General features: G+C 41.6%; 1 protein-coding gene across 3 annotated transcripts in view; it reads left to right on the plus strand.

The window, feature by feature from the left end:
- The first annotated feature begins 26 nt into the window (after positions 1-26).
- The window catches only part of LOC110365253 (uncharacterized), a 258,208-nt gene continuing 230,601 nt past the window's right edge, over positions 27-27,633 (plus strand). For all 3 annotated transcript variants that reach the window (XM_065074610.1, XM_065074609.1, XM_065074611.1), the window contains exons 1-2: positions 27-411; positions 1,036-1,119. In XM_065074610.1, coding sequence (XP_064930682.1) covers positions 271-411; positions 1,036-1,119 — 225 coding nt within the window. In that variant the 5' untranslated portion in view covers positions 27-270. The remainder of the gene's footprint in view (positions 412-1,035; positions 1,120-27,633) is intronic.

Raw genomic sequence — 27,633 nt, forward strand, 5'->3', positions numbered from 1 at the left:
CCTGCGGACGCGCAGGCGCTGTGGGCACTTAAAGCGGTAACGCGGGAGCGGGACCGCGCCTGCTGATGTCTAGGGTCGCCATGTTGGTGCGGGCTGGTGCTCGGCGAGGCCCGCGTTGTCCGCGGCGGTGCGGGACTGTCTGCTCCGCGGGGCCCGGCGGCCAGGGCAGCTCGGGCAGCTCCGCCTCGCTCTGCGCCCGGGACGTGAGGCTGCGCTGGACTGGGGCCTGTGGGAAGGTGGTGTGGCCACTGCTATGGGTCCCTCCCTGCGATGGGGCTGTCCCTTCAGAGACTGGCACAGCTTTGTGCGATGTCTGAAAGCACTGAAACCCGAGTAATTTCAAATGTTAACTGCAGACTGCTGAATTATTTTAAGCCTTCATACGACTCTAAATTCAGCATGATTTTGAAGGTATTAAAGCTGGTGTGGTTTGTTTTGTTTGTTTTGGTTTGGTTTTGTTGGATTTGGTTTGGTTTTGTTTTTTGTTCTTCTTGCTGTTTTACACTCTCAAGTAACCTTGTCTGCTGTGTTGGGAGGTAGTTTAGTAAAATTAATTTTCTGGGTGGAGGGAGTTGGGTGCCATGGGACTAAGCCCTGGCTTGGTCTGGGAGGCATTGCTAATATTATATGTAGCATTGTTCTAACTATGATAAAATGCTTTCTGTGCATCGTGATAAGAGCAGAGCAGTTACAACTGGTGTTGCCTGTTCTCCATGAACCGCACACAGCTGTGGCTGGGAAGAGGAGTCAGCCGGGTGTTCAGATGTTGGTGCTTTTGCTGAGCTGTTGTGGTTGCCCCTTGGGTTTTGGGGCATTAGGTTGAAGAGGCTCTTACCATCTTTTAATCTCTTTTTCCTCTTTGCGCAAATTATGCATTCTCCTTGTGAAATCAATTATCCAGAAATGAGCTCTGCAGACTTAAGAGATGGAAGTCCCTGGAGCATGCTCTGTGCCCCTTAACAAGGTGTTGTTTATGTCTCTCTGTGTGGTGGTTACTGATGTGACTTTTCTTTTTCCTTTTGCTGCAACATCCAGGAAATGGGAAGAGTCTTCACAAATTGGTTCTGCCCTCCTCCTGCCCATGAAGAGGAGCTGAGTGACACCAGGGGAGAGGTACAGGTGGGTTTGGATGGTGAAGTCAGTGTTTGTGGGATGGACAGTTAATGGGGGTAGTAGAATTGATAGGGAGATAATGAATGGAGTGTTTGGGATTGCACTCAGCGTGTAAGAGAAAGGGAGGTGTGGAAGAGGAGCTTCTGGAGGTCAGTGCCTCCCAGTATATGGCCAGTTTAATTTTGGGGAAGGCTCTGATCAGTTTAAACTTTGAGTCAGAGTATGCAGCTGTGAATGTAGAGGAGATGAACACTTAACTACTGAATGGAATGAAAATGATGGAAGACTTTAAATATGTGCAGCCTGTCCTTCTCAGTGTGTCCACCCAGGCAGCTGCTTCCCATGGAAACCTCTGAGCTGCTTCCTGGGGTTGATGCTGTTGTCCTGCAAACACTTCTGTGGGGAAGGCGGTAGATCCATTTCCTGAGATAGATGCTGAAATGTTGAGCGATTTCAGGTATTGAAATATGCTTTTGGTTTTGTAGTTTAGGGTTTTCTGTTATTACCAAATTGACCTTTAGAACAAGACACACATAATTTGGCTGCTAATCCTTACTGCCAAATGGAGTTATTTTCCACTTTAAGTAACAAAAGTAATAAGTCATTATGCTGTAGTGAAAGAAACATTTTACTTACGTGTATAGGAGATGGGGTTTTGGAAATTGGCAAAAGGTCATGGAAAACCCAGTGTTTCCCTCCTCCTCCTACCCAGGGCTTCTATTGCATTGGACTGTGAACTGTTGAGATGTCTGGGTGGGGTGAAAAATGGTTGAAAACTCATTTTAGTTTGTTATGTAAAATTGTTGAAGGCAAGCTTAAATGGCACTGAGAGTGAACTGTATGTGAACTTTGTTGTGCTGAACTAAGGCACTTGGTGCAGCTCTGAATTTCTTTTTCTCTAGGATGACACTGTATGGTAATTTTTCCTTGATGCATTGTCTGCATTTAACTGTTGTTTTTTTTCTCCCTGCATAAATAATGCTTTCTGCTCATTAATCATTTTCATGACTCTTCTCTGCAGTTTCTCAGATTTTGTAATATCAATCTGATAATTGGAGTTTGGAAGGTTAATTATGCCTGGAACAGTGAGTTCATTTGACTTCACTGAATTTTTGTGGCTGATACTGTATATTATAACAAGGTGGTGGAGCTCAGGAGTGTGTGTGAACCTGCAAGATGTCCGCTTTAAATCCTGTAGCATAAGAAGTTGCTGTGTGCACTAAGAAGATCTGATCAGAAGAAGCCTTTTTCTAAAAGAGCCTATTTAAGGGCTCCCTTTGGCTTCTTAGTTTCCTGCAGAACTAATCTGTGGAAGAATACAGTGTTCCTTTTAAGTATTTTATTTCATATTATTCCAAGAACAGCATTCTAGTTCTTGGCTGTTCTGAATAGGCTATTCAGATAGTTCTCAGATATTTAAACTCACTATTTTACTTTAAAAGGAAGTACATCTGTGTGATATACTGGAGATGTTTCCTACAGGATACCTGAAGTGCTTCTTTAATCGTGGCATTGAGTGCAGACTTTCCAAAGGGACTTTAGTCTGTCCTTTCCAGGTTGAGTGTTTGTTAGCTGCCTTATCCATGCTCTCTTTATTTTGTGTCTTTCCTTCTCTTAGATACTTTTTTCTTTTTATTTCCTTTCTTACAGGCTCTTTGTACTGTTCCTCTTCTCATGTCAGGTTTAAATTTTCCTTTGATTTGACCTTCACTTCTGGATAATAATCTCCAACAGGTTACTGGGTATGTACTCTCTATACTTCTGCCAGTCTATTGTACGTCTATTAGAATATTGATTTGCAGAGAGCGAAGTATAAAAAATCAATATCCCATTAAGTGGAGTAGAGTGACAGTGCTCTAAGGCTAGTCAGGTTCAAAGACTCATGGCTAGACACTAAGCTGGTGTTTTTCATCCTATGGTCTTGGTGAGGCAGACAAGATGTGCACACCTTGTTAGGGTTTTGTTCACATGTATTCATGGCTGGAAGACTCAATACAACCAACTGAACTTTAAGAAGTGTTGTCAATGCAAAAGCATACTTTGTGTTATGACACATTTTATGGCTTTTTAGACAGTGTAAACCTCAGAACAGTAAAATATAGATGTTCTGCAGTGTATTTAGGCAGGACATATAGACATGAGCAATCTGATGTTGCGTACCAGGGTCTGCTCTTAAGTGCTCAGAGAATTGTGGAAAGAGCAGGTGTAAAGTTGTGGTGGGTTGGTGTGTTTTTGTTGTTTTTTGGGTGTGTTTTTTATTTCTCAATATGAGATGCTTACCACACACAGGTGATGAACGCAGCTCCCCTGCCTGTTCCCTCGTTCTCTGCACAGTAGTCTGCCATTTGAAGATGGGGAGTCAAAACATACATATTTTTCGGTTTCCTACTTTTGAACTGTTCTCAGACCAGACCATAGTTATTTTACGACATGCTATTCATACTTCAGTACTTTACCTAAACATCTGACCACAGGTGTGATTCCTCTCCATGTGCTGGATTGCTGTTACTGTCTTTAAAAACAAACAAACCAAAACAAACAAAAAAAACCAAACAAACCCCACAACAAATACATTAAGTCTCTCTACTCATTGCTTAGCTAGGAAGCTGGGTTTTGTCCATTTGCAGCTCAATTCATTTATGCTTAATAGCTTGTAAAGTACATTAAAGTACTTTATGGGCTGAGAATTTGAGATGCTGCGAGCCAGCTGTGGCACTGCGCGGTGGAGTTTGGCTGCACACTGCTGGGTTTTCGCGAGGCAGAGCTCATGACGTGTGGGTCACACCTGGCCCTCAGTGAGTTTGGAAGCAGGACCAACTTCTGAGGGTCAGTCCCCAGCCTGCAGCTCCTGCCTGCTGAAAGTGCCTCCTGCTGTGTGCTAATGAGCCGGTGAAATCTTCCATATGTAAATGGATGCTGGAATGAAAAGTCTGGTAATTGTGTTTGTAAATCCGAAAAAGGGGAAGTTGAAGATCAGTTTAAGTATGCCTTAGTTCTGCAGAGAAACTTGACCTTGGAAAATGCTGTGTTTGAATAACATAGTTTATCAAAATATCTCCAAGTGCTTTGCAGAGATAAATGAACTTTTTTCCCTTCTTGTACAGATAAGAAAACTGACGCAGAAACACATGAAATGAGTTAACCACTGGTTGAGCTATTGTTTTGGGTTATCACAGGGCTCTGCATTTTATTTCTCTATGTTGCTCTTGCAGCATTGATTAGGTAACATGAACCATAAATCTCTTTGCCAAAACACAAACACTCACCAAGTCTTGACTTTCATACAAGTAACAAAAGTTCTATAATCTTTAGTCATACCCTCAGTTGTAAACAAAGCAGTTTAGAAGAGTGGGAACAATTCAGATCTCGCAATGCAAATTTCTTCCTGATTAATAGCAATGCATTTCAGTGAAAATCAGTTTCGGTATGTATTTCAGTTAAATAAATTCACATCTATGAGGTATTCTGGCCTGACAGCAGTAGGTGAGATACTTGCAAAAACTAGATGGACCACCCATCTACTGGCTAAGCTTGTAATACTGTTTTGCAGGGAATCTGTTCTGAGTGTATTATTCTACTTTCATTAGTAGAGAATGCTATATAACAGCATTCCAGTTACATAGATTTTTGTGTAACAATATTTCTTCAAAAGAAACTCATTACTAAGTGAGGCACAGAACTGCCTTGCAGATTGAGGGATTTTTTTTTTCCCCTTTGAAACACGCATCAGATTTCTGCTGTGCTCCCCATCTGCCCTGTGTGAGAAAACTTCATTTGACATCTGTAACCTCTGGCAAGCCCTGCATAGATAAGGAAGATGTATTTGCACATCATTCAAGCCTTTTATGGATTACGTATGTAATGGGAATTTTCAAAGAATTGAAGCCAGTGTTTCAAGTTGATGTATTAGTACTATAGTGTGCTTAGCAAACTTCCGCTGCAAAACTTGGTTCTTAGTTTTACTTAACTTTCTGCTGCTTTTCAGCAGTTTGCTAGACACAGAACTGTATGTTCTAGCACTTGTAGGAAGTGAGTAAATGAAGCAGAGAGAGTGTCTGTGTAGATTTGCTGCACTGCCTTTCACCAAAAGTGGTTGTGCGGTTCCTTTTATCTTTATAGGGTGATGTAGTTTATGGTTAGTGTGGGGCGGTAGCTTTTGCATTTTTATGAGGCTGTGCTTTTAGTGTCTTCAGTGCCAGATATGTTTGACAACAGCAGTCTGAGTTACTGTTTTCACACAGCAAGTGCTTTCCTGGCCGTTCAGGTGGGTATGTTGTGATACCTTGTTTGTCAATGATGTGGGTGTCATTGTGGCAGACACAGCTGAAGCCAGGCTGGGGTCATGCTGCCGTTTGCTGTTCCACCTGGCAGTGACGGTAGCCTCTGATCATACTGGGCTGCAGCCCATGGGCAGCTCACTGGTTTGTGTGCACAGAGTGGTCACAAAGCGGGTTGTAGTTGATGTACTCATGTTTATAAAGATGTGTGTCTGGTGCCAGGGTAGGACATGCTGCTGCTCAGAAAGTTACTGCTGGCTTTGCATAGCTGGGTTTTGGGGGGTATCTAAAGTTTATTTCCAAGGCTTCTGGAAAACTGTTCTGCTCTGAGAATGGAATAGAAGGTTGAGTCAGGAATAATCATTTTTATCTTTAGCAAATGTTGGGTCAGGCATGATGGATTGTGGAACAGGTTCTTCCAGTTCTTGTCACACATAGTATCTTTGTCGGTAATAAAAATGGGTTCTTTTTATTTTTCCCCAAGCAATATTTGCTTAATATATTAAAAAGTTTTTAACCTGATGATTCTGTACTATTTGCGTTTTCAAAAAGAGTGTGTTTTGCATTTTTTTGTATTTGTGTTGTTGAGAAAGATGTGTTGCAAGAGAATGAAAAAGTTCCTTATCTTGCTGCTCCATAGCTGTACTTTGATTTAAATGAAATCCATAATTTTTCCTTATTGGTATGACAACAGAAGACACAAAAGTGAATTTAAATCAAGAATATAGATGAATGCTAACTGTATGTGCTGTAGCAGTTAAATAAATCACTTAATAATTCTAGAATAATAATTCAGTAGGGCATGCAGTCAAACAACGTTTTTAAGAGGGGAGGAGCAGTATAAAGAATTACATGTGTTTAGTGTAGTATTTCACTGTGGTAGTAAATCAATTCCCCTTGTCAAATTATATGAACAAATTTATGAGTATGTACATATCTAGGGCAATTAATAAGCCGTCTTGTATAGGACTAAGGTATCTTGTTTTGCACTATAACCTTTGAATACAATTTCTCAAAGGCATAATATGTAGAACTTTCTAAATGCTCCTTCTCAATGAAAATTTAGAAAGAAAAAGAGAAATAGTGTCTTACAGAAAAAATAAATGGTAGTTTATGTAGTGTTCTAGTTGCTTAGAATTTAATTACCTTTCAAAGCTGTTAATTTTGATATGATATTTCTGTTCTTATAAATGTCCTCTACAGCACTCTTTCTGCATGTTTTATGAAATGAACATTTTCAAGACGAGCACCTGGGAGCTGTGGGAAATGGTCTCTTTCTGGACCCTTAAGCATCTGCAAGTCTCATGTAGGTGACAGCACAGTGTGTTCAACCACCAGGGACCAGGAGGCACCACGTCCTGCGTGCCCAGGGACCGGATCAGCAAATGTGACCTCTGGTTGCACTCCAGCCACTGGTTTCTCCTCAGAAGCCCCTGTAGCTTATCTCTGAGTTCCTCTGAGCTGGGACCGTGAATGCACTGCAGAGCTGTGCTCCCAAACAAAGCCTGCAGGTTCTAAAGCAGGGAAAAAAGGGGCAAATCAATTGCCCCCCTCTTTTTTCTGAAAAGAAGCTGAAATTGCCACCATCACCAAATTTTGGACATCTTTAGCTATCTTCTGCTCTGTGGCAAATTGCTTGCTCTTTGCTGCTTCTGGGGAGCAGGGACAGCAGGTACAGGTATGGGCAGGGAAGAGCAGGAATTGTTTGATAAGGTCAGCAGTGCTGGTCTTAACCGTCTGCAGTGCTCTGTGAAAGTGACATGTTTTGAATATGTTTCTAAGTCACCTCCAGCCTGCTGTCATCCTTGTTTGTTGTAACACTGACTACTTTGAAATGCTCATCCATATAAAGTGAGTAGCCAATGGTGGGTCTGTGCGCTGTATGAGTCCGTGACACACAGACCAACAGCCCTGGTGTCAGCCAGAGCCTGGGTGCGGGTGTGGACAAGCGGGGTCCCCAGGCTGTGCTGCAGCAGAATGCAGTTTGGGGTGTTGAACAGCTCCTTCTGTTCTACAGGGTTTGTATTCAGCAGAGAGCAGCAGTTTGCAGAATCCAGTGGTCAGTATGGGGGCTGGGTGGGATGTTTGGTTACCTGCCTCAGGTCACAGAATGGATAATAAAAGTGTTGGAGGAAAGGGGGACAGGGTCATGCTCCTGGGTTTGGCTCCAGTTCATTAGAGGAACAGGCTGTAAAGAAGAGGCAGTGAATCCCTTTTGTATGAAATACAAATGAAAGAAAAGGTATTGGCACCAGAAGGCAGTGTTACCTGATTAAAGAGAGAGCAAACTCTGACACAAGATCCTGAGTCAGCTGGCATGTCAGATGGTTTGGAAGCCAGTTAGAGGCTCTTATGAACAAGACTTTAAGAGGACACCTGACAACTGGATGATACTCCCTGTTGCCTCCCATTGCAGTTTAAGGCTTCAGAGGTGGACAGAAAAGGGGTTTTGCTTGTATGGAGGTTTCTTTACACATGTCTGTGTAGATCAGTATTATTTCTTCTTTTTCCTGGTGCAGCGGGCATGTAATGTATGAGCATGTTCTTCTCTCCTTACCTTACAGAAAGGAGTATAAGGGAGGTGGAAGCCCAGTAGCAGCTGAATTCTGGTTGCTTGCAACTGTACAGCATAACTTCAGTCACCCCGATGCATGGTGAAAAATCCCCAAAGGAGAAATCAGTGTGATTTTGGAGAATCCACTGTTTATACCATGAAGAGGAAATTTTGCCTGCATTGAAATAATTTGTCATCAATGAGGTGGGGTTGTGGCCTTAATTTTAATTTCACTAAAATGCAATGAAAAATGCTCAGTTCACAGGATGCAAACTGAAAAGAAAAATTACAGCAGAGCTCAGACGATATACTTGAAGCAATAGTACTGTCTAGGGGAAATGCATAAGGTAGGGGATAAGCATAACTTTTCTTTAAAACAGGCTTGAATTTGGATGCTTAATCACTTAAGTTTTTAAACCGTTTATTAATATTAAAAATCAGTCAGCTTTTAATGGACCAGAGCACTGCAGTCGTTCCCTCGTTTTCTGTCAGTCCTAAGGCTGAACAAAACTTCTGGAAGTGCACAGATATTCACGCTCACTTGCAGTTTTGTTGTTGCTATGGTGATGCAGACTGAGGATTTCAGGTGTTTCAGGTGCAAATGGCTTACCTCTAAAGACACAAATGTAAGGATTAAAAGCAACCAGCAGATCTTATTCAGTGTTCCCTTTGAAGAAGGAAATGGCCCTCAGGAGCTGAACAGCTAGATGGACTGGTGCATTAGTGCATGGATGATGAGAAGCCTTTCCTTCCCTTGCACCAGGCTGCCTGTGGCCCCTTCTCTTCCTAGGGCTGATTCCTCAGCAACAGGATGGAGCTTCTCCTGCTAATTAGCTTGTTAGTGAAGAGTAAGAGTAGCCAGCCTTCCTGTCTCAAAAAAGTCCTTTGCTTAGCTGTGCTGTGTGGTCACAGTTTTTGTTATTTGTCTTCAGTGCCAGCTTGAGATGATTCCCTGGAGAGACCTTTACTAGGGTAAGGAAGTGTTTGAAGACACTCTTCAGGTTCGGTTAAAAGCACAAACAGCTCTTTTGCATGCTTTCATGCTCTCGCATCCCATGGATCAGGAGTTCCCCACAGGAGTTCTCCAGTGCTATTAAGGATCTCAAGGCAGGTACTTCCAGACATACAAATTGAATTTAAAACTACAAATGTGATGATCCCAGTGTTATGCCGGGGAGTCTCCATGCAGGAAGTGAACTTTTTAGGGATTTATCACTGAACATCATAAATCCCGTCTTTGACACTAACCTCCGTGAAGCGTGTCCTTTGCGTGCAGCCCACATCACCAACCGCTGAGTAGGCAAAGGTGAAGGAGAGAACGCTGTTCCTGTTGGAAAAGCAGCTGAACTGCTGTGGAAATAGTCTGCTCTGATTTTTTTAGGTTAGCGTTAATTGGGTTTAATGCTTTTTGGTTTTTCTGTTTTTAAGAGTTTAGAGAAGCAAGGAGACAGTTACATAGTTAAACTGTGTCATGAGTGCCACAGGAGTTAGCACCTTCCTCAGAAGTGTTATTTAACTGGCAACTTCCATGAACTTATAGCTGACAGGTATGTTTGGGATATTGCACTTAACAACAGTATTTCCTGGATATGACATTGTGTTTTTAGTCATGGTTTGTTTTCCCCTTTCCTCCTGAATTCTCTAAGTGCTTTTTGATTCATGGTTATTTCTCTCACTGTGTGGCTGAGAATGCATTGCATTTGTTCATCACGGAAGGCAATTAACAAGGAAGAGGTAGAAGACATGTACTTAGCAAAGCTGCAGGTAACTGCTTGCCTTCTTGGAGGGGAAGCCATGAACTAATTGGAACACAGTGGATTTAAAAGCTGTAATCAGGTTTCATATCCACCTATTTTTTTAATCTTGGAAATGAAGAAAATTAATTGGCTGCAACTAGTATTCCTGGTGCCATGGCTGCTAAAAATAAGCAATTTTGATAGATATCACATTGTTTCTAGAATAAGTTTAGGAAAAGTTTTAAAAACAAACCAGCTAACTAGACAAAACCCCAAACAAACAAAAACAACGAACAAACCAACCACACGTACATGCAGAAGCCAAACCAACTGATCAACCCAACGAAACCAGAGAACTTTCTGTCTGTATTGTATTTTATGACTCACTTTAGAGGATGCAAAGACTGACTGTGCATTCCCAGCCTTTCTGTGGTCCATCCAGCATAGTAAGGTCCTCAGTTCCTCTGCTTGTTACCAGAGTGCAAATACTGATACAAATTTTGTAATATAGATTAGCAAATTAATTTTTTGTACCAACATTCTTACTGATTAATCTTGAGTTCTTGCTGGTAATTTTGGCATGCCTAATAAATTGGTAAGAACTGAAGGGGAGGCTGAAGTTCTTTTTGGCCAGGCAACTGTGTGGTATTGCTCTTATGGGCTAGTCAGCCCTGATGACATTCTATGAACTGTGGAAAAAGTGAAAAGCAATCTTGCTTTCAAAGGATTGGTGGTGACCTTTAAATTAAGGCTGGGAGTCTCATCATAAACTGCAACTGCAGGATACATGACTTACTTCCCTTCCCTTCTGAACTGAAAGGTTGTTTTCGCTGGAATTACCACTTATTACAGAAAGGTCAAATTCGTATAAGTGCATCTCAAGTAAGTAGACAGTGACCTTGTTTACCTCAGCACAGTGTTTGCAACTTCGTAGTTATGTGTGATTTGTTTTTTAAAAGATGATGCTGTCGTCATTCTTTTGTAACATGTTAAATAGACACATCTGATGGGCTAGACTTTGAACTGCTGTGAATTGTTTCTGTTTGCTTAGATGGAATAATGGTAAATTACACTGGTGTGAGGTTTGGTGCTTTGTAGGAGTTGTTGTTCAACTGTTCTTGGTTCACTGTCTCCCCAGAAAGCAGTGTGTGAAGACTGAGTTTTATAGGTGTTACTCTGTGTGTGCTGTTGGGCTTACCAAGACCTCCTGTGTCATACACTGCAGAGTAAGTGAAGTCTGCATTTTACATTTTAGTTGATGAATTGCACAGAATTGTGGAAATTATGGATAATGTGTATAAGATCCCCCTAAGTGCCACTGGATTTCAGTATGGCTAAATTCTCAAATTGCTTAGCGGCTTGCTCTTAGACTAAATTTTACAGTTCTGAGTTAGATACATGAAGAACCTCTTTTCCCAAGGCTTGATGAAGGAGTTTAGAATCCCAACTCAGTGCTGCACAGAAGGTTCCACCTTTGACAGGTGTGTCACTGTCTTTGGGAAGGAGCTTGCTCTTGCAAGATTGGCGCAGAGGTCACTCTTCATCCCTGTGTGTGCACATTCTGCCGCTGTCTTTTAAAACACTTACCAATGTTGAGAGAGACTTGCATTTCAGCCTTTGTTTTGTGTATGCCAAGAGACGTCAGCCGCTGGAATGTTATGGACTGTGTGTGTAGAGGATGAAGGGATCTGCACAGAGGGCGAGATATCTTGAATACCACATGTATAAGTGCATCTCAAGTAAGATACACACAGATGTGGAAACTTGCGTTAGGAACACATAGGCATAGGAGTGGACAGTGTTTCTGTCAGTGCATGGTGATGTCTTTATGCTTAATACTGAATTTTTTTTTTAACTGTCAAAATTTAAATCCTCTTGATGTTTTCTGGAGCTGTTATTTGCAATATTTTGGTCATCTCTTAGACCTCATATTACAGAGAGTGTAAACATTGTACATCAGAAACTGTTAATAACCGCTTACTCCTGCCTCTGCATTTCCAGTTGATACAGGTAGCATTAGGCTGTACTTCTGTCTTTGCTGTATATATCAAATTATGTTATTTATGATTTTTATATAGTTGAAGGGACAAAGAACTTTAAGCCGTGTTTTACCCACAACTCTTCTGGCATTTTGATACTGTTTTAATCAAGTGGATAAGATCTTGAATTCAGGACATTGGTTACGTGCTACTCATAAGCTGGCTATAGAAATGAGTTACTCTTGTGGAAGAATAATAAAAAAGGAGTTTAGACCATATTTAAATGCTTAAGTTGTGGGGTTTTTTTAGTTTTTTTTTTTTCAAGCCAGTCTAACATTAAGTACAAATCTTCAGAGTCAGTGAAATAGACTGGATATAGGCTTAACACTTCACCTAGAGCTTCAACCTGTTTTCATTTGGCTAGTAAGAGAAACATGTCTGTAAATATTTTTATTTTCTTCTAATGTCTTTTTACTATAAATTTATTCCTGTGTTTGTATAGAACTTAAATTGTTATCTAAATATCTGCCAAGAGATGGCAGTGCAATGCTGCTCCATGTGCTGGATGAGATTGTAGGAAAATCCAGTAGCTCTGACAATACAGAGCTTTCTTCCTGAGGTTTTTGGTGGCCTCTCCTCGAACACACCAACTTCCTACATGCTGTGGTTTGAGAAAATAAGCAAAAGTTAAAACAGTTGCCTGCCTTGTGGAGACGAGCAGAGTCCTGCAAAGTTGTACTCCCAACCTTCATGTGTGTTGGTTTTTCGGTCTCTCTCGGAGAGAAATCCCAAGGCAGCTCTTAGGCTGGCATCATGTCCAGCTTGTTCACCAGGTGTGGTGGAACACTGATTTCTGTTAGTTGTTAAATATTAAACCCAAAAAAATCCTAAACCCCCAAATATGTATCGCCTCCTGGGTGCTGTGTATATCCAAGTGAGGCAAGAACCTATAGAAAGAGGTAATATCTCTTATTTGTCAGAGTTACAAGAACAGACAAGCATTCTGGTATGAAAGCACTTCTTCATGTCTCTGTTGTACATTCAGACATTCTAGGCACACCAGAACACAGAGCTGTTAATACTGAAAAACTTCCTTTCTCTTTTGAAAACCAGAGCATTTATTGGAAATGGTGGGTGGGAGATCAGAGGAGTAGCTGCGGAGTGCTCCATTCCACTGTTAATATCAAAAGGACTTGAGACGATGTCTGAAAGAGGCTGCTTTGTTCTGTTTTGGTGGGTTGTGCTTGCATTTGACAGATGCATGTGAAGTCTGTAATAGTTTGTCAGTGCTTGTACCTTCCTGGGCTTCCAAGTGTAATTTAGTTCTTGATGGCAGATGCAGTTTGTAGATTGTGATTGTGTGGATGCTGGTGTTGATAAGAGTTCTGATTTAGAAGAGAAGCCCCTGAGCAGCGAGTAAAGCCTTGGTGTTCGTCTTCAGAATAAACAGCATCCCCTGACATGAGCTGACCCGCCATCAAACATCATACTGCAGGTTTCCTGTTGTCGAGTTGCGCATTGGGTTCTGTACCAGTGATGCTGGAGACTGGTGTTTGTGCTGCGCTGTTACTGTGTTGCCTTTTCTCCCTTGCCATTGCATGTGAAAAGCTTAAATTCAAACTGGACGTCTGTTCTTTGAGAATGTTGTCTTCAAAACAAATATTTGTTGTGCAAACTCTTCTACTGGTACCATTCATTGCTAAAATCTGACTCTGTGACACTAGCACTAGACTGTGAAGTAGCCATAAGTAAGCACTGATTTCCTTCTTGTCCCTTTAAAAATATATTTGGGTACCTCTGAAAAAAGATACAGTAATAGTGTTTGGGGTTTTTTTTGAAATTGTGTTACTAAGACTCCAGTTGGCAGCAGTGTTCTTCAGCTTTTCTACTCAAGGATATGATTCTAACCCCAAACATTCTCATGCATTTTGCTGCCTTGCCAGTGCATCTGTAACAGTTTAAGCGTATAGGTAAACCTCCTTCTGTCCTGCTTGGGCTCTGGATGATGAATTCTGTTATCAGGTTGGTGAGTTTCATGTGTCACTTTGCTCAGCAGAGATCCCCAGTCTGAGCTACAGTGGAGTTTGTGTTGAGGGGTGCCAGCAGCTCGGGAACCTCATCCTCAGGATCCAGCCAGGTGTCTCTGCTGAGTGCTTCACTTCAATTCTGCTCTTCTCTTCCCAGCTACTCAGGAACAACTGTGTTGGATGCAGCTTGTATCTGGCGAGCTGCTCTTGAGTGACAAGGGTAGTGCAGCGACTGGCAAGAGATAGAAAAATTGTATAAAACAAGGATTAGACAAGTTTCTTGGGTATTTAAGTAACCAATCTGTGCCCAAGACCTGCTTGATGCAGGAATTTGTGGGCATCGGTTTCTACAGGTATGTTGAGCAGACCAAGCTTCAAAAACAAACAAGCCCACCTAAAAACTCCTTTCTTGTGAATGACTTTGGCCCACTCTGCAGTCCAGCTCCTCCATGCTCGCTGTGTGAAGCAGGTCTGGATCTGGCCATTACCCTCCAGGGCTCCCCCAAACCTGCACCCTGGCTGTGTGCCAGTGGAAGCTGCTGCTGCAGGAGTCACAGTGATGCCGCTTGGGCTGAGGTGACAGAGGAGACACCGAGGGGATGAAGCTGAGGGGCTGGGTGTAACTCTGCTCATTGACTCCTTTGAAGATTTGTGGTCTTTGAGGGTGCAGACAGCGCTGGTGTAAACCAGAGTGTCTCCAGATGCTTCACTGTGCTGTGGGGCCAGGAGAGCATTAGATTTCGAAACCTTCATTCTGTTTCAGGTGATTAAAGTCTTTCTCAAGAGCTTTCTGCTGTTATGCATGAATAACTTCAGAGTCACCAGTAATGGGCATGGGACAGAAAAAGGTGGTAATGAGCATCATGTCTTTTCTCTCCAGATATCAGTGTATCTGGACCTGTGGTACTGGCTTACCCTGTGTGAGAGGCTGGTCTTCACCTGACCCACCTGTGCCAGTAATTTGTAGTGCAGGGACTCTTTCCCAGACTTCTAGGATTGATGATAATGAACCCAAGGCTGTAACGAAGCCTTCTAGTGCCTGTGATGAGGTGTCAGGTTGGTTTCATTCCTTCTGAGCTTGAAGAAAGACTGGACTAGGTTTACATGGAGAATTTGCCATGTTTGGCTGCATGTGGGAGAAGATGTTAAATGTCATGTTCCTTGTTTCATCAGCCCACATCTGCAGCTAAGTTCTCAGCTCAGATTGTCTTTCTAATGCTTCTGAAATATGTCGTTTTGTAGTTCAGAATATGAAAGGTAAATAAAAAGCACTGTCTAGCAAGTTTCTTTTTAACTAAGGTATTTTTAAGCCATTGTTAAGGTTCTATTTTGGAGGATGGGAGGGGAAGAGCACCACTTGGGGTAGGTGCTGCTGGACACTGCTGCTTTCTGTGGGCAGCAGTGTTCATTTGTACATTTAATATTTTGTTTGGGTTTTAGTCCAAATTGTTTTAAATTGTCAGTTGAAGATACTCTCTCATTCACGTAGGGTGTTACTTCTCTAATCAATAGCACTTTGTCAGGACTGTTTCCTAATATTCAGTCTAAATTTTCAGTTTCTTAATACAATCCAATACTGCTGGCTCATGTCTCCCTTACTATAATAAATATTTTATACTCTTATTCCAGTTTCTTAGCTTTTTAGAATTTGTACTTCTGAGTGAATTTGAAGTTTCTTACCTAGTGCACATCTATTTTTCTTTGCTTACTCAATTACATTGGTCTAAAAGCTTTAAATATTCTAGTCATTCTAAAGGCACTCTTCACTTGCAGAAAATGAAGGAGTAATCTTTGTAATGAGTGAACAGAACTTGTAACCGTACGTTTAAAACTCAGCTGTCCGTCATGGTGTTGGTGTTCCAAAGCCACAATTGCAGTCGTGATCTCAGTGGTTACGTGTCTCAGTTCAGCTATATTGCAGATGGCTGTCAGGCAGACCAAAAGCTGGCTTGTGGCCAACAAGATATATAAGTGGGAAGCAAGACTGAGCAGCAGAGTCCAGAGAGGACTGGACCTTGATCCGTGTCAGCAGAACCTGGTGCTGTGCCTTTTTTCTTTAACCACATCAGAAGATTTTGAAGGACTTCAGAGAAGAGGTGAGGGAAAGACTGGGGAAGTGAGGTCCAGAGGACAAATGACTCCTTAGAGGTTGCCCAGCAGGATGCAGCATGGAATTTGGGTCTTCCAAGTCCATCTCCATCTTCTGGCCAAACTGTGGCAGCTGGAGCAGAGTGCTCACGCCTGCTGCTGCCGTGGTTCTCCTCGCCCCGTGGTTCTCCTCACCCCATGCTCCAGCAATGCTGGTTTCCCTCTGTGTTGTAGCCAAACACCAGCAGAGGCTGCGGGAGTCGTTCCATTGACATTCGCAGGCTTCTGGTTAGATGTGGTTTTGCAGAGGAGGGAACATAATCTGCGGCGTTAAGCCTTGTGGTAATTCTTGTGGTGTTCAGGGGGTTTTAGATCAAATATTGACTAAATTCTTGCCTCTTGGAAATGATGGACTGTGTCTTGTGCCAAAAAGCATGCTGAGACTGTCATGTATTATCACATGGGAACTTGTGTACAATGGCCGATCTGTGTTCCCACTCAGTCAAAATAAAATGTTGTTTAGCATTCAGAATCGTCGCTGCTCAGGATTATCTACACATATGCCACTATTGCAGCATTTAAATGATTTGAGTGTGCAGGGCAGAATAGAGATTACCAAGGCTATTTGTTGCCTGTCAGCATTGTATGTATATATAGATAGAGAGATATGACTTTTTTTCTCCCCAATCTCTCAGGTCATTCTGAAAAGCACTTTGCATTTTATCCCCTTCCATGTGTTCTCATGGAATGTACTGTTATGTACCTTGGTTAAATTTTATGCTACAAGCTCTGATTTGTTTGTTGCCAGAATTAACTTTGTATTTGCTGCGCTTCCTTTAAAGGGCTTCCAACATGAGTATTTTCATCCATATCTTTTTGCCATAGATGCTCAGAATATTTTTTGGGTTCTTAGAGATCCATCCTTCTCACTTCAGAACCTTTTACTGCAGACAGCATTTAAGGGGTAAAAGATACTTGACCTAGTTATGGAAATAAAGACTGCAAAATGTACACTGGCGGAGATTGTCCTTGCTGGAACTGTGTATCTTGATTCCTGATTGGCTTTGTCTTTCCATCTGTTCATCTCATCTGTGGCTCTTCCACTGTCTCTCACTGAAGTCTGCTCAGAAGCTGGTAATTGCTGGTACATTTTATTGTGTGCCAGACGGTTTTGGGACTGGCTGCTGACTTCTTTGTGCTGCACTGATCTGCTTTTGTTCCCCTGACTCAGATCTGCTGCTCTCTGTTCCTCTCTCTGACATTGACAATTTTCTTCCAGGGAAAAGTCTCTGACAAGATTTTTATAGAAAGTAACAAAACCTTTTTTTTTTGCATAGGATCTACTTCTTCACTTCTTCATGTGGCCCTTTATCTCAGTTTTCTCTTGTATTCTACCTTTACTATGTCATTTCAAAACTTTGTGTTTCCTGTAGTTCTGTCGCATAATCTTAGTGTAATTTAGGTTGTTTTCTGTTATGGTTGAAATACCTTTTCTTTCATCATTGTGAATAATTAGTTGAGCAGTCCTTTGAGCTGTGTATTTGAGATATTTCCCCCTCCCCACACAACACTGCTTCTCCTTCTTTATTGTGGGAGTCAATTTCGTTGAATTTCATGCTGGTGTAAATGCAGAGCAGCTATACTAGTTTCTGTTGGGTTGTGCTGGATTACCTGGCTGTAAAAGAGATTGGAATCTGTCGGCTGGCTTGCTTTTACTGAATGCATCACAAGCTTTAAAACTAGAAATCTGGTAGTATTGACTAGAGGCAGCTGCCCTTCAGTTTTGTTCTAGCAGTGCTTTATGATTTGAGTTTTTGAGTGAAGATGCTGGTGTTCCAGGCTTGGCCTGTTTTGAGGAGGTATTTTCAATGTGACTTTGGGTTATAAGCAAATACTCAAGCCCGTGATTATGAAATGCACTTGAGCTTGTTTCTGGTGGCTTGAATTTTAATTCCAGTCACCTGAGCAGGATGTACACGGTGTTAAAGGAATTTGACTAAGTAGTCTATGTCCAAGATTCACTTTTTTTTTAAAAAAAAAAAAAAAAGGAAGAACTGGAAAAAGAACTTCAAACTTCATACTGTGTGACTATTTCCATCCCTTTTCTCATGTACCCACTTTCCATTGTTTTCCCGGTGGCTTTGGAAACTTAATTAAATTCTAAATAAATTTTTATATCGCACTTGGCACACAATACTATTGACAATATAAACAAAGCAGATGGATTGTTTAATGCATGAGAAAGAGATAACAAAAAGGGGAAATAAACTGTAGGTTGCTTACAGTGGCTGCAGTGAGGACTTACTGCATTTCTGACATCATATAGAGCAAAACCCAGTGGTATCAGGTTGTTTCAGTTCTAATATCCCTAGTAATTAGTCACAGATGAAACTCGGCCACCCTGCATTTCTGAACATGTGCAGTCCCTGCCATGCTGGGGGTTGGGCAGAGGGGCAGTGCCCTGTGCCATTGCTCCCTGCAAGATTCGGGGTGTGGAGTTTGCAGGTCTTGGGTGGTGGAAACCAGGCAAGGAAGGGAGCAGGGCTAGGGCTGGTGGGGCTGTGCCCATATGTGCCTTGATTCATCTTTCCTGCACTTAAATGTTCCTGGCCTTACAGACCCTCTTCTCAGGTACTCGCTGCCGAGGGAGATGCTGCACTTGGTATTTCTTTTTGAAAGAAGTCTGTTTTCTGGTAAATACAGTAAAATGCATATCCTCCTAAGGGAGTAGCTGGCAAAGCCTAGTGGACTTTTTTTTATTTAGGAGGCCACAATATATGAGCAGTGGCACTTTTTGGCTTTAAAAGCTGATAGTTGAATCTATGCATATCTAATGTATTGTAGCTAAATTTTCAGAAGAGACAGGTTTGTCTTTATTCCTGCGGCACAGTTTGGGGCTCCTCAGGGAAAATGGTAGAACCTGTCCCTTTGCAATTAAGCTGTTGTACTAGCTTTTGCCATGTTTAGTGTCTGCATGTATTTTCTATACAAGGGTGAAAAGGGCCGTATTTGTTAGAATACGTATGCTTCCTATTTTTGTACCAAGCAGTCAGAAACTTTAGAAATTACAAAATAGTTGTTGAGCAAGTTTAAATGATTGTGATTTGCGTCTGTAAAAACAGTGAGCAGTGGATCCTGCGTGATACAAGTATTCCTGCCTTCATAGAGGTCGAGAGAATTGGGACAGTTGACACCAGCTGAGAATCTGCCACTGAGGGACATCAGGTTGGTGGTTGGTTGCTTACAGAAATGAATATATAGAACTTTATCTAAGCTTATATGAAAATGATTGACTTACCGTGACGTATTGGTTTTGTTCCGCTGAATTTTGGGTGAAATAATAAAGTAGTATAGAAGGTATCATGGTAACATAGAAAGTATTACGGTATGTAGTGGACCAAAGGAATATCTGAAGTGTTGGGATTGTGTTAGAACCTCTCATTGGTTGGTTGGTTTTGTTTTGTTCTGATGTTATCTTTGCCATTATGCACTTTGCTGGTGCTGTTTCCAGATTTGTTTTCTGAAAAGTAACTGAATGCAGGAATCTGATGCAGTCCCTGAGGTTGACAGGTTCATGTTTCAGTATATACTTCTGGTACACGTGAGTTTGGTTTTGTCAGCTTGAGAAAATTTGATAATCTGGGCCATCCTTTTTTTCCACCTTTACATATTGTGTAAGTCCTTGGTTACTCATTGGAGATTTTGTAGACTAGTGCTCAGTAGTGTAATGAGTACTATTAAAATTTAAAATAATAGTTAAATTATTGGGATACTGGGCTTTAAAAAAAGGAGTTGGTCTGTGTGTCAAGTTTCTACTCCTCCATGAAAACACCCTGGATGTCTGCTAACTCTGTGTGTTTTGTAGAGTAAAATGATTTTAAGCACATTAGTTTTGAAATATGTCAACTTCCATGGATATAGTAGATCATAATGACATTTCCTATGACACCATCTGGAGACTGAAATTCTTTTAATAAACGTTGACCTAATGGTGAAGAAGCAGTTGTAGCTGAGCATTTTTTTTTAATCCTTGTAATAAGAGATAGTTTTGTATGTAGAATAATTTTTCTGTGGTGTCAGTGATTACTGGGTGAGATGTGTATGTATTGGTACTGAATACTATAGACTTCTGGTACTTTAGTAGAAAAATGGGCTCTTTTTTAAGGAAGTTCAAGTTGCTCAGGCTACTTGGGATATTTTGCATCACCTTCAGTCCAATCAGCTATTGGTTCGTCTTCTTGGAAGAGAATGGTGTACATCTTACCAAGAAATGCACAAGCTACTTTGAATGGTCTAGCACCTCTAGATCTCCTAACAGGCCATGACGTCTCTGACGTGAAGGCACTTTAGGTGCAGGGCTGTGGGAATTCCAGAGCGCAGGAGGCCCCAGAGGCTGGGAAGCGGCACCTCCTCTGGCAAGAGCTCCTGCCCAGCATCCCCTCCTCGTTCGGGGGTTTGCAGGAGCTGTGCTCTAAGCTGCGGTATCCTGGAGCAAACACTCAACTCTGAAGCCGGGACTGGTGCAGGTGACTTAAAAGGAGTAAAATGGTGAGGTCTGCGGATTACTGATAGAATTTTACTCTCCTGTTACTTTGGGAGGGGAAAGATCCTCTCTGTGGTGTTCTTCCAGTCCATGTGGAGTTTTGCTTCGAAGCCTCTAACACAGCCCTTCCTCTGATATTTTGCCTATAAGGAGGAAATTCAGAAGCTGAAAATCTGCTGAGCAGGACATTCTCTGTGTTGCTATTCCAGTAGCTATAAAGAAAAAAAGACAGACTCTAAAGTGACCTATTGTAGTTTGCTTCCTAGTTGTACAACTTATTGAAGCTGTCAGCATTGTGTGGTGTTCGCGTAGCAGTAACACTGCTGTCCCATGCTTGTCATGGAAAAGCAGAGTAAGAACAAGAAAGTGAGTATTTAACAGTAAAGTAGGGTGTTTCTAAATGTGACCTAAGCTGTTTGCAAAAAAAAAAAAAAAAGACAAAACAAAACAAACTTCAATTCTAAAGATGTTCCCTGACAAGTTGTACAAGTATATTTTAGGGTAGAGGTGTTTGCATAGGTATAAGTTACTAAAACAATTGAAAAAAAGACTATGAAAAGCTAATTTTGAGGGGTACTTTCAGAGAAACCTAAACTTGAGGAGAAGAAATATAACCATAGCATTGACTTTCTTTGTGATAAGATCTCTGAGATTTTTCTCAAATGATTAGCAGGATATAAGTATATCAGTTCAAAGAAACGTGCAAATCTCTTCTGACAAACATTATTATCTGGAGGCATTCTTTTTATCTGCAGGCTTTGTTTCTTATGCATCCATGGTTACTTATTCTCCCAGAAGGGTAAAAAGAGACTGTTACTAGGTGTTGTGTTTTACCTTTGGCTAAAACTGTGCTATGGGTCTGATAGCTTTTGTGCATGATCTGTCCTGGGAAATGGTCAATAACTAAACTAGAGTAAACGTTAGTTACCATCCAGTTGGTAATGCCATTACAAGCATGCCCAGGGGTAAGAAAAGGCACATGAGATATGAAGGAGGTAGGGAGGGAGAAGGCTTTTCAGTAAGGTTGTGTGCGTGAAAGGGAAGACAGTAGTTCATGTGCATAAGAGAAGGCAAAAGATTGTAACTCTGTGATTAAATCTGATATGCTGAAGCCTTAGTTAAGAAATTACTTCAGATAAGCAGGGTTTTTATAAAAATAGAGAGGCAACAGTGTCCTGCATGGTGGTACTCTGGGCATATTTACTTCTGAGATTTCTGTATGTACGCACCTCAGCAAAGAGAACCACATGAAATAAGGTGTCAGGAGGACTCTGACAGCCTTTCTGACCTCTCTTATGACCAGCTAAAATTTAACAAGTAGATGTTAGTGCTTTAGCAGACATCTGCATCCAGCATCACTGGCTGTGGCCACCTGAGACTGAATAGTCTGATGGGTAAAAACAACACCCCCAAACACAACAGTTCCTCTTCTTCTGTACTGTTTGACTCATGAAAAGTGATACCACATGGGTGTGACAACAGGCAGTCTCTTCCCTGATGAGATGCTCTCTGATCAGGTTTCTCTCTAGTTAGGTGGGCACATGCTTGGTGGTCAGGGCTGCAGCAAAACGTGCATACGGGCACCTGAGCTGTGGCTGTACCCCAGTGTCCCTGTCACAGCTGTGTCCCTGTGCCATGCATCCTGCTGCTGTGGCAGCACTTGTGCTGTGCTGCTGGGGCTGGGCAACATGCAGAGGCTCCTGGAGTGTTGGGAGGGAGAGCCTGGGAAAGCCGGGCTGGGTGTGCACTCAGGGAAATCCCGAGCTGTAGGTAGGAGGCTAATAACACAAGCCAAAAAACTAAGCACTGTGCTGTCAAAAAGTTGTGGCATTCATGTTTGACAAGGCCAGTAGAGGTTCACAGAAGGAATATTGACTAAAATGCTATCAACATGGGCTGTAACTATATTGCTATTCCAAGGAGTACTGTCATAACCAGACAGCTTGTCTGTACAATTTTATCACTGCATTTCTTATCAGTCTGCTGATACCTGATAATGGGCAGGCTGAAAACACATATTTGCTCTTGCTTTTTATATTCATATCTGGTTTATTGCAGAAGGCAAAGATCATGTAATATTGCTTTCATTTTATTCCAGGCAACGTCTTTTTTAAGCACAGCAGTTCTTCATCTGAAGATGAAGGAGGAGTCTGGGATATCAGTGGCCATTCTCTCTTTTGCTATTTTCATTTCTGACAAAAGACAGAATTGATTTATTTGTTGTTTAGTATGTGATGAGTTGTTAATTTCTTCAAGCATTGGTGATGACCCACACAAAGATGCTGTACAGCATGTGGCATGATTGATATTTTTCCTGAATGACTGTTGGGGGCGTCTGAGAACTCCAACTCCTACTGTACTATTTTTCCCAGATTCTTTTGCCAGGGATCGCTGTAGCACACACAGCCAGCAAGCGCTGCTTTTTCTTTAAGGGGATGCCTGTGTTAGATTTGGCAGTGACAGGGATGTACATGAGCCGGCTCCAGGGTCCTGCTGCAGTGCGACTGTGGTAACGGGAGCTTAGGGTGCAGTGGCTGCATCTCTACAGCTTCAGCTTGACCTCAGGAGCAGCCAAACCAGCAGGTTTGAAGTCAGCACAGTCTAGACGTGGTCTGACCAGCGGTGATGGAAGATCACACACTGAGATGCCAGCTGCGATCCTGTGGGAAGATTTGTGTATTTTATGAAGTTCAGATTATTTCACTTTTTATAGGATTTTGGTGGCTGTTAGCATTTTTGGTTTTGCTGTGTTTAGCAGCGTAAGGATGGGGATATGGGCCAAAACTGGTCTCTGAGTTACTTTGCTTGGTTTAAATTCCTTCCGAATTGGTTGTGTAGTATGGATTTGTTTTAACTGCTTGAAAAAGATGCCTGGATATTTTTCAGCCTAGGTAAAAATAGCCCCATTCTGTCAGATACTCTTTATTTTAATAAGCCTTGTGCTAAAAGTATGTGTGTCATGGCATAGCAGAGGTTACCTAAGAGACTTGTGGGTAATAATTCATATTCTTTAATAATGAGTTTTCTCTAACCCTCCTTGCTGCTTTCCATCTACCTTAGTTTTTTTTACTAAGTGAAAATTAAGGATTTTATAGGTCAGAATTCAAATTCTGCTGCTTGTCATAAAGGGCGAACACTTCCTGTGTTACAAGCCACAAGTCCTGCTGTAGGGGTGGAGGCGTGTATGATGGTGTTGCACTTTGCAGGGAATGCTGTGGAACTAAGGCCCTGCTGATCATGAGCAAGAACACTGAATTTAATCTTAAATGTGGAGGTGGGTGCTCATTCAGTCAATGGGCTCAGTAGCCGATTGCAGTCTCAGCTTTGTGTACGTTGGCAGCCTTCCCCAAGGGGTAGATATCTCATTGCTACAACTCCAGTTGAATGCGACACACTGAAATATCGAAGACAGTGAAAAAAAATCTGTAAGCTCTGCAGGATGGTGCTACAAGGTGGAATACAAAGCTCCAGAGACAGGGGTGTTGGGACCGGCTGTCAGCGTGGGCAGCTGTTCTGGAGCTCTCGTGTGAAGGCTGAGCACTGCCAAAGCCTGAAGGGTGAGGAGGAGATGGAGTCCTTGGGAAAACTGGAGCTGTGGTTTGCTCAGGTAGGAATTTGCAGATCTGGAAGCAAATTCACTTGAGGAAAGGCTGCAGAGAGGCAGCAGGTGCCTGGTGTGCAGAGCAGTGATGAGCCACTGCAGTACTTCAGTGAATAAAGGGGAGAACTCATTTCAATGTCTGCATGAAAACCACTGTGGTTGTTTTCTTTTACTAATATTTGGGTCATTTGAAATATTTTGTAACAAATAGTTGGTTTATAATTTGGACCCTAGCTTTCTAGGTGTGACAAAAATAAAAATTTACTATGAAAGACAACAAGCATTTCACAATAAAGGATACTTCCCCAAAATGGCTGATACGGAGCAAGATATCTAACAGTGTTAAGCTGTCAATAAAGCATTCTCATCCTTCCATCCTAATACAAATGACTCAAAAGAAGTCATTTTAGTTGCAAGAGACTAACTAAACTTTCTGATATGAACAGAAATACACAACAGAGATAAGTAAATGAGGTCATTATGGTACTGGGAAGTAGATCTGCCAAAGTGAGCTTCCCATCTTTTACTGACTAGAGAGAAGAGTGACTGATAGCTAATGCAGAGTTCTGTAATGTCCTGTAATAGGGAGCTGTCAGCTTGAATGTGTCACTTCTTGGACTTTCTTTCATTCTGTGTTGCAAGCAGTGCCTCAAATCCTGATAATGAACTAAGTGAAAGGCAAAGTTTGAGGACTATATATAAACTGTCAGTAGGGATAAGAATAGCCAAGCAGCTTTTGGGCATAGAGGTCCAGCTTTAGGTGTTTCTTCAGGGTCTGGGTACCTCAAAGTTGATAGAATATTCCCTCCCTTTTATCAGTTGATTTTCCTAAAAGAGAGTTTTGATGTTCAGAGTCTATAACAGAGGTGAGATTTGTAGAAAAAGGTTATATCATCAGCACTACAGAATATGAAATTTGTTGAAAGCTTTTTCCTCTGCTTGTCTTTGATGCTACAAGCTGCACTATGTGTTTGGAGCTGTGGTGGTTTTACTGCAGCACAATTCGGGTGTCTGATGTAAAGCTGGTCCTTGGGGACTGAAGGTCTCTTATTGTGATCCATTGCTGCTTTGTCAGAGTTGAGAAGTCTCTTATTTAAAATATATTTTTTTCTCCATTTAATTGAAGGTTGTTCTTTTTAATTGAAGGTTGAAGAAGCAAGTTTAATCTTAAAAAATCTGAGTGGAGCTTGGGTAGCTGTTGAAGTGGTGCGGAGGGTGAACCTGTGTGCTGGGGCCCAGCCGGCAGAGCCAGTGGAGGGTGTTTTGATGCGTTTGATTTTTAACTGGCTGTTTACTTCAATGTGTTTATGGCAAACACAAAAGTAGATGTTGGAAGCATTTTAAACAGCAGATTGTTGAGCTCTTTGTGAGTAACAGAGTCTACTTGATTGGGAGTCAGCAAATTCATTAGTGAGACAATCACAGTTTGTGCCATGGTGATGGGTAGGTCCTGTTGTTATGTTTTAGAAGCTAAAATGTATAGTCTCGAGAGTCCTTTTAATGTTCTCTTGGGGATTATGGGGTCCCTTTCTATGTTTGCTAAATTATTTCAGTAGGGCTAGTCCACAGCTAAGCTCCAGTCCAAGCTTTGGACTATGTTCTATCCTTTTCTCCCCAGGGAGGGAAAGCAGAATGGATGATTGAATGACTTTTTCAGTCTTTGTTTCCTAGTCCTCAGTTTTTCTGTGTCATATAATGGAAACTCATGTTCTGGAATATGCAATAAACCTTAATTTTATTTATGATAGTACATTACTAGTACTCCAAATACCAAGGGATGGATTATGAAGCTTGCTTTTCTTCATTGTTAATGATTATAAAAAGGTGCTAAGATTAGTTGTCTTAGGAGCATGAGGTAACTGTTGTTTTTATTAGTTACTGGCAGATGGTGATTTTGTAGTGATTGTGGATGTAGTGACAATTTGCAACCACAGTAGTTCAAGAGAGAATTTTGGTCTCCCAAGAGTGGAAATGGGCCTGCTCAGCATCCATGAGAGGAATTTACAATAAGCTTAGGAAATGCTTTTAGCTGGGAAACCACTGGGGGATGAAAATTATGTCTGTATTCTTCTGTATTAGATATTATAAGTATAGGGTGGTTCTTGTGATCTGTGGTATTGAGTACAGTAAAGGGAGAATACTCCATTTCCTTCAAGAATAGAAAGCTCAAATCAATTTTCAAAACATCTTCTTTGTGAAGCTCAATTATCCAATGTTGTTTATGGGACAGCATTTTGTTGTGGTTTGGGGAGTTGTGGTAACTTGAGCGCCAGTTCCACTTCTTCCAGGGATTTTCTCTGTGTTGTTAGAGGGGTCACTCTAGAAAGTTTCTTTATCTATGAAAAGGTGATGTAGATTTGCAGACTTGTAGAGTGCAGCAAGGTACTTGTAGAAGAGCAATGTGTGTTGCAAAGCAGCATTACAAAGATTAAAGGAGAAAGTTGATAATCTCGAAAATACCCAGCTAAAAATATAATTGAAAATAAAACCTTAGTATGTAGATTCAGAGAAGAGGATTTTTGCTTAGTCTACTAACTCCATTAGTTTAAAGACCATTTCTGTGTACCCAGCAAAGATTATGCCCTCAGAGCAGATGTAGAGTTTGGAGTCCTGCTGAGGTGAATCATCTCTTCAGAGCTTGAGTTTGCTGGCAACAAAAAGAAGGAAACAGCTGGAGAAAGCTGCGAGGGGCTTTTGGGGGTAGGCTTCCTATAGATTATTCTCCTAATTGCTACAGCTCAGCACACAAGAAGAAAGGCAGAGCCAGGGGGAGGTGTATTTGTGAAAAATGCGTCCTTTCTGTTAGCTGATTGTTGGCCTTCTCACTATTGTGCTGCTAGGGCTGAAGCTTTGCTTCTGAATTTTAGCATTTAACACAAATAAAAACATTAATACTTAATAGCAATCTCTCCTTGCAATATTTCACTTTCTCAAGGTATATGGTGTTTGAATTGCTACTAGGTAAGAAAAGAGAGAAAAAACAAAAAAGCAAAACCCAAACCCAGGCAAGAGACTTGTTAAAGATTTATCAGCTGCTGTCTCTTTCACTGTGATTAGGCAGCAGTTTTTTGTCAAATGGGCCAGCAAGCCCAGGCTCTGACTAGCTTGTGCTTGGTGCCCATAACTCCCCAAAGGAAGCGGGATTAATCAATCTAGCTTGTTATCACTGAACAGTTAGGAAATAATACAAGGCAGAGACTGTCTAGCTGTAGTTGTTAAGGGTACTTGTTGTAAGTACCTGCAGGCAGCAGTAATTGTTCAGGATGAAACTAGTGTGATTTACTACTTTTGCATTTATGTCTGATATAAAGTTTTCTGCTCTAGGCTGAGCTCCATTTTGTGGATCACCGCTTCCTTGTTTTAAAGTCCTCCATGTAATCACCTAATTGCATTCCAACCAGGTTTATGGTGAGAAAGTTTACTCTTCATAGATACAAGAAAAAAACTCCCATTGAAGTCATGAGACGTGGGCACCTAACTGTATTTGACATGCACTTACAATTGGGGGGTGTGTGTGGGGGGGTGATCTGTAAGTGCTCCTAGCACTTCTGTCTTTATGCTCAGTTGTGGCCCAACACTTTCCATGTGTGCAGAGCTGCCCAACATCAACAGCGTGAAGCTGCTGAGTGTCAGTGGGGTTTAGGATCCTGGCATCCCCAAACCATCTTGCCTGTGGGTTGTGATAGAAGTCAAAGCAGAAGAACCTGCACAGAAA

The sequence above is a fragment of the Columba livia genome, chromosome 10, assembly GCF_036013475.1.
Source record: "Columba livia isolate bColLiv1 breed racing homer chromosome 10, bColLiv1.pat.W.v2, whole genome shotgun sequence".
In the NCBI taxonomy this organism is placed as follows: Eukaryota; Metazoa; Chordata; class Aves; order Columbiformes; family Columbidae; genus Columba; species Columba livia.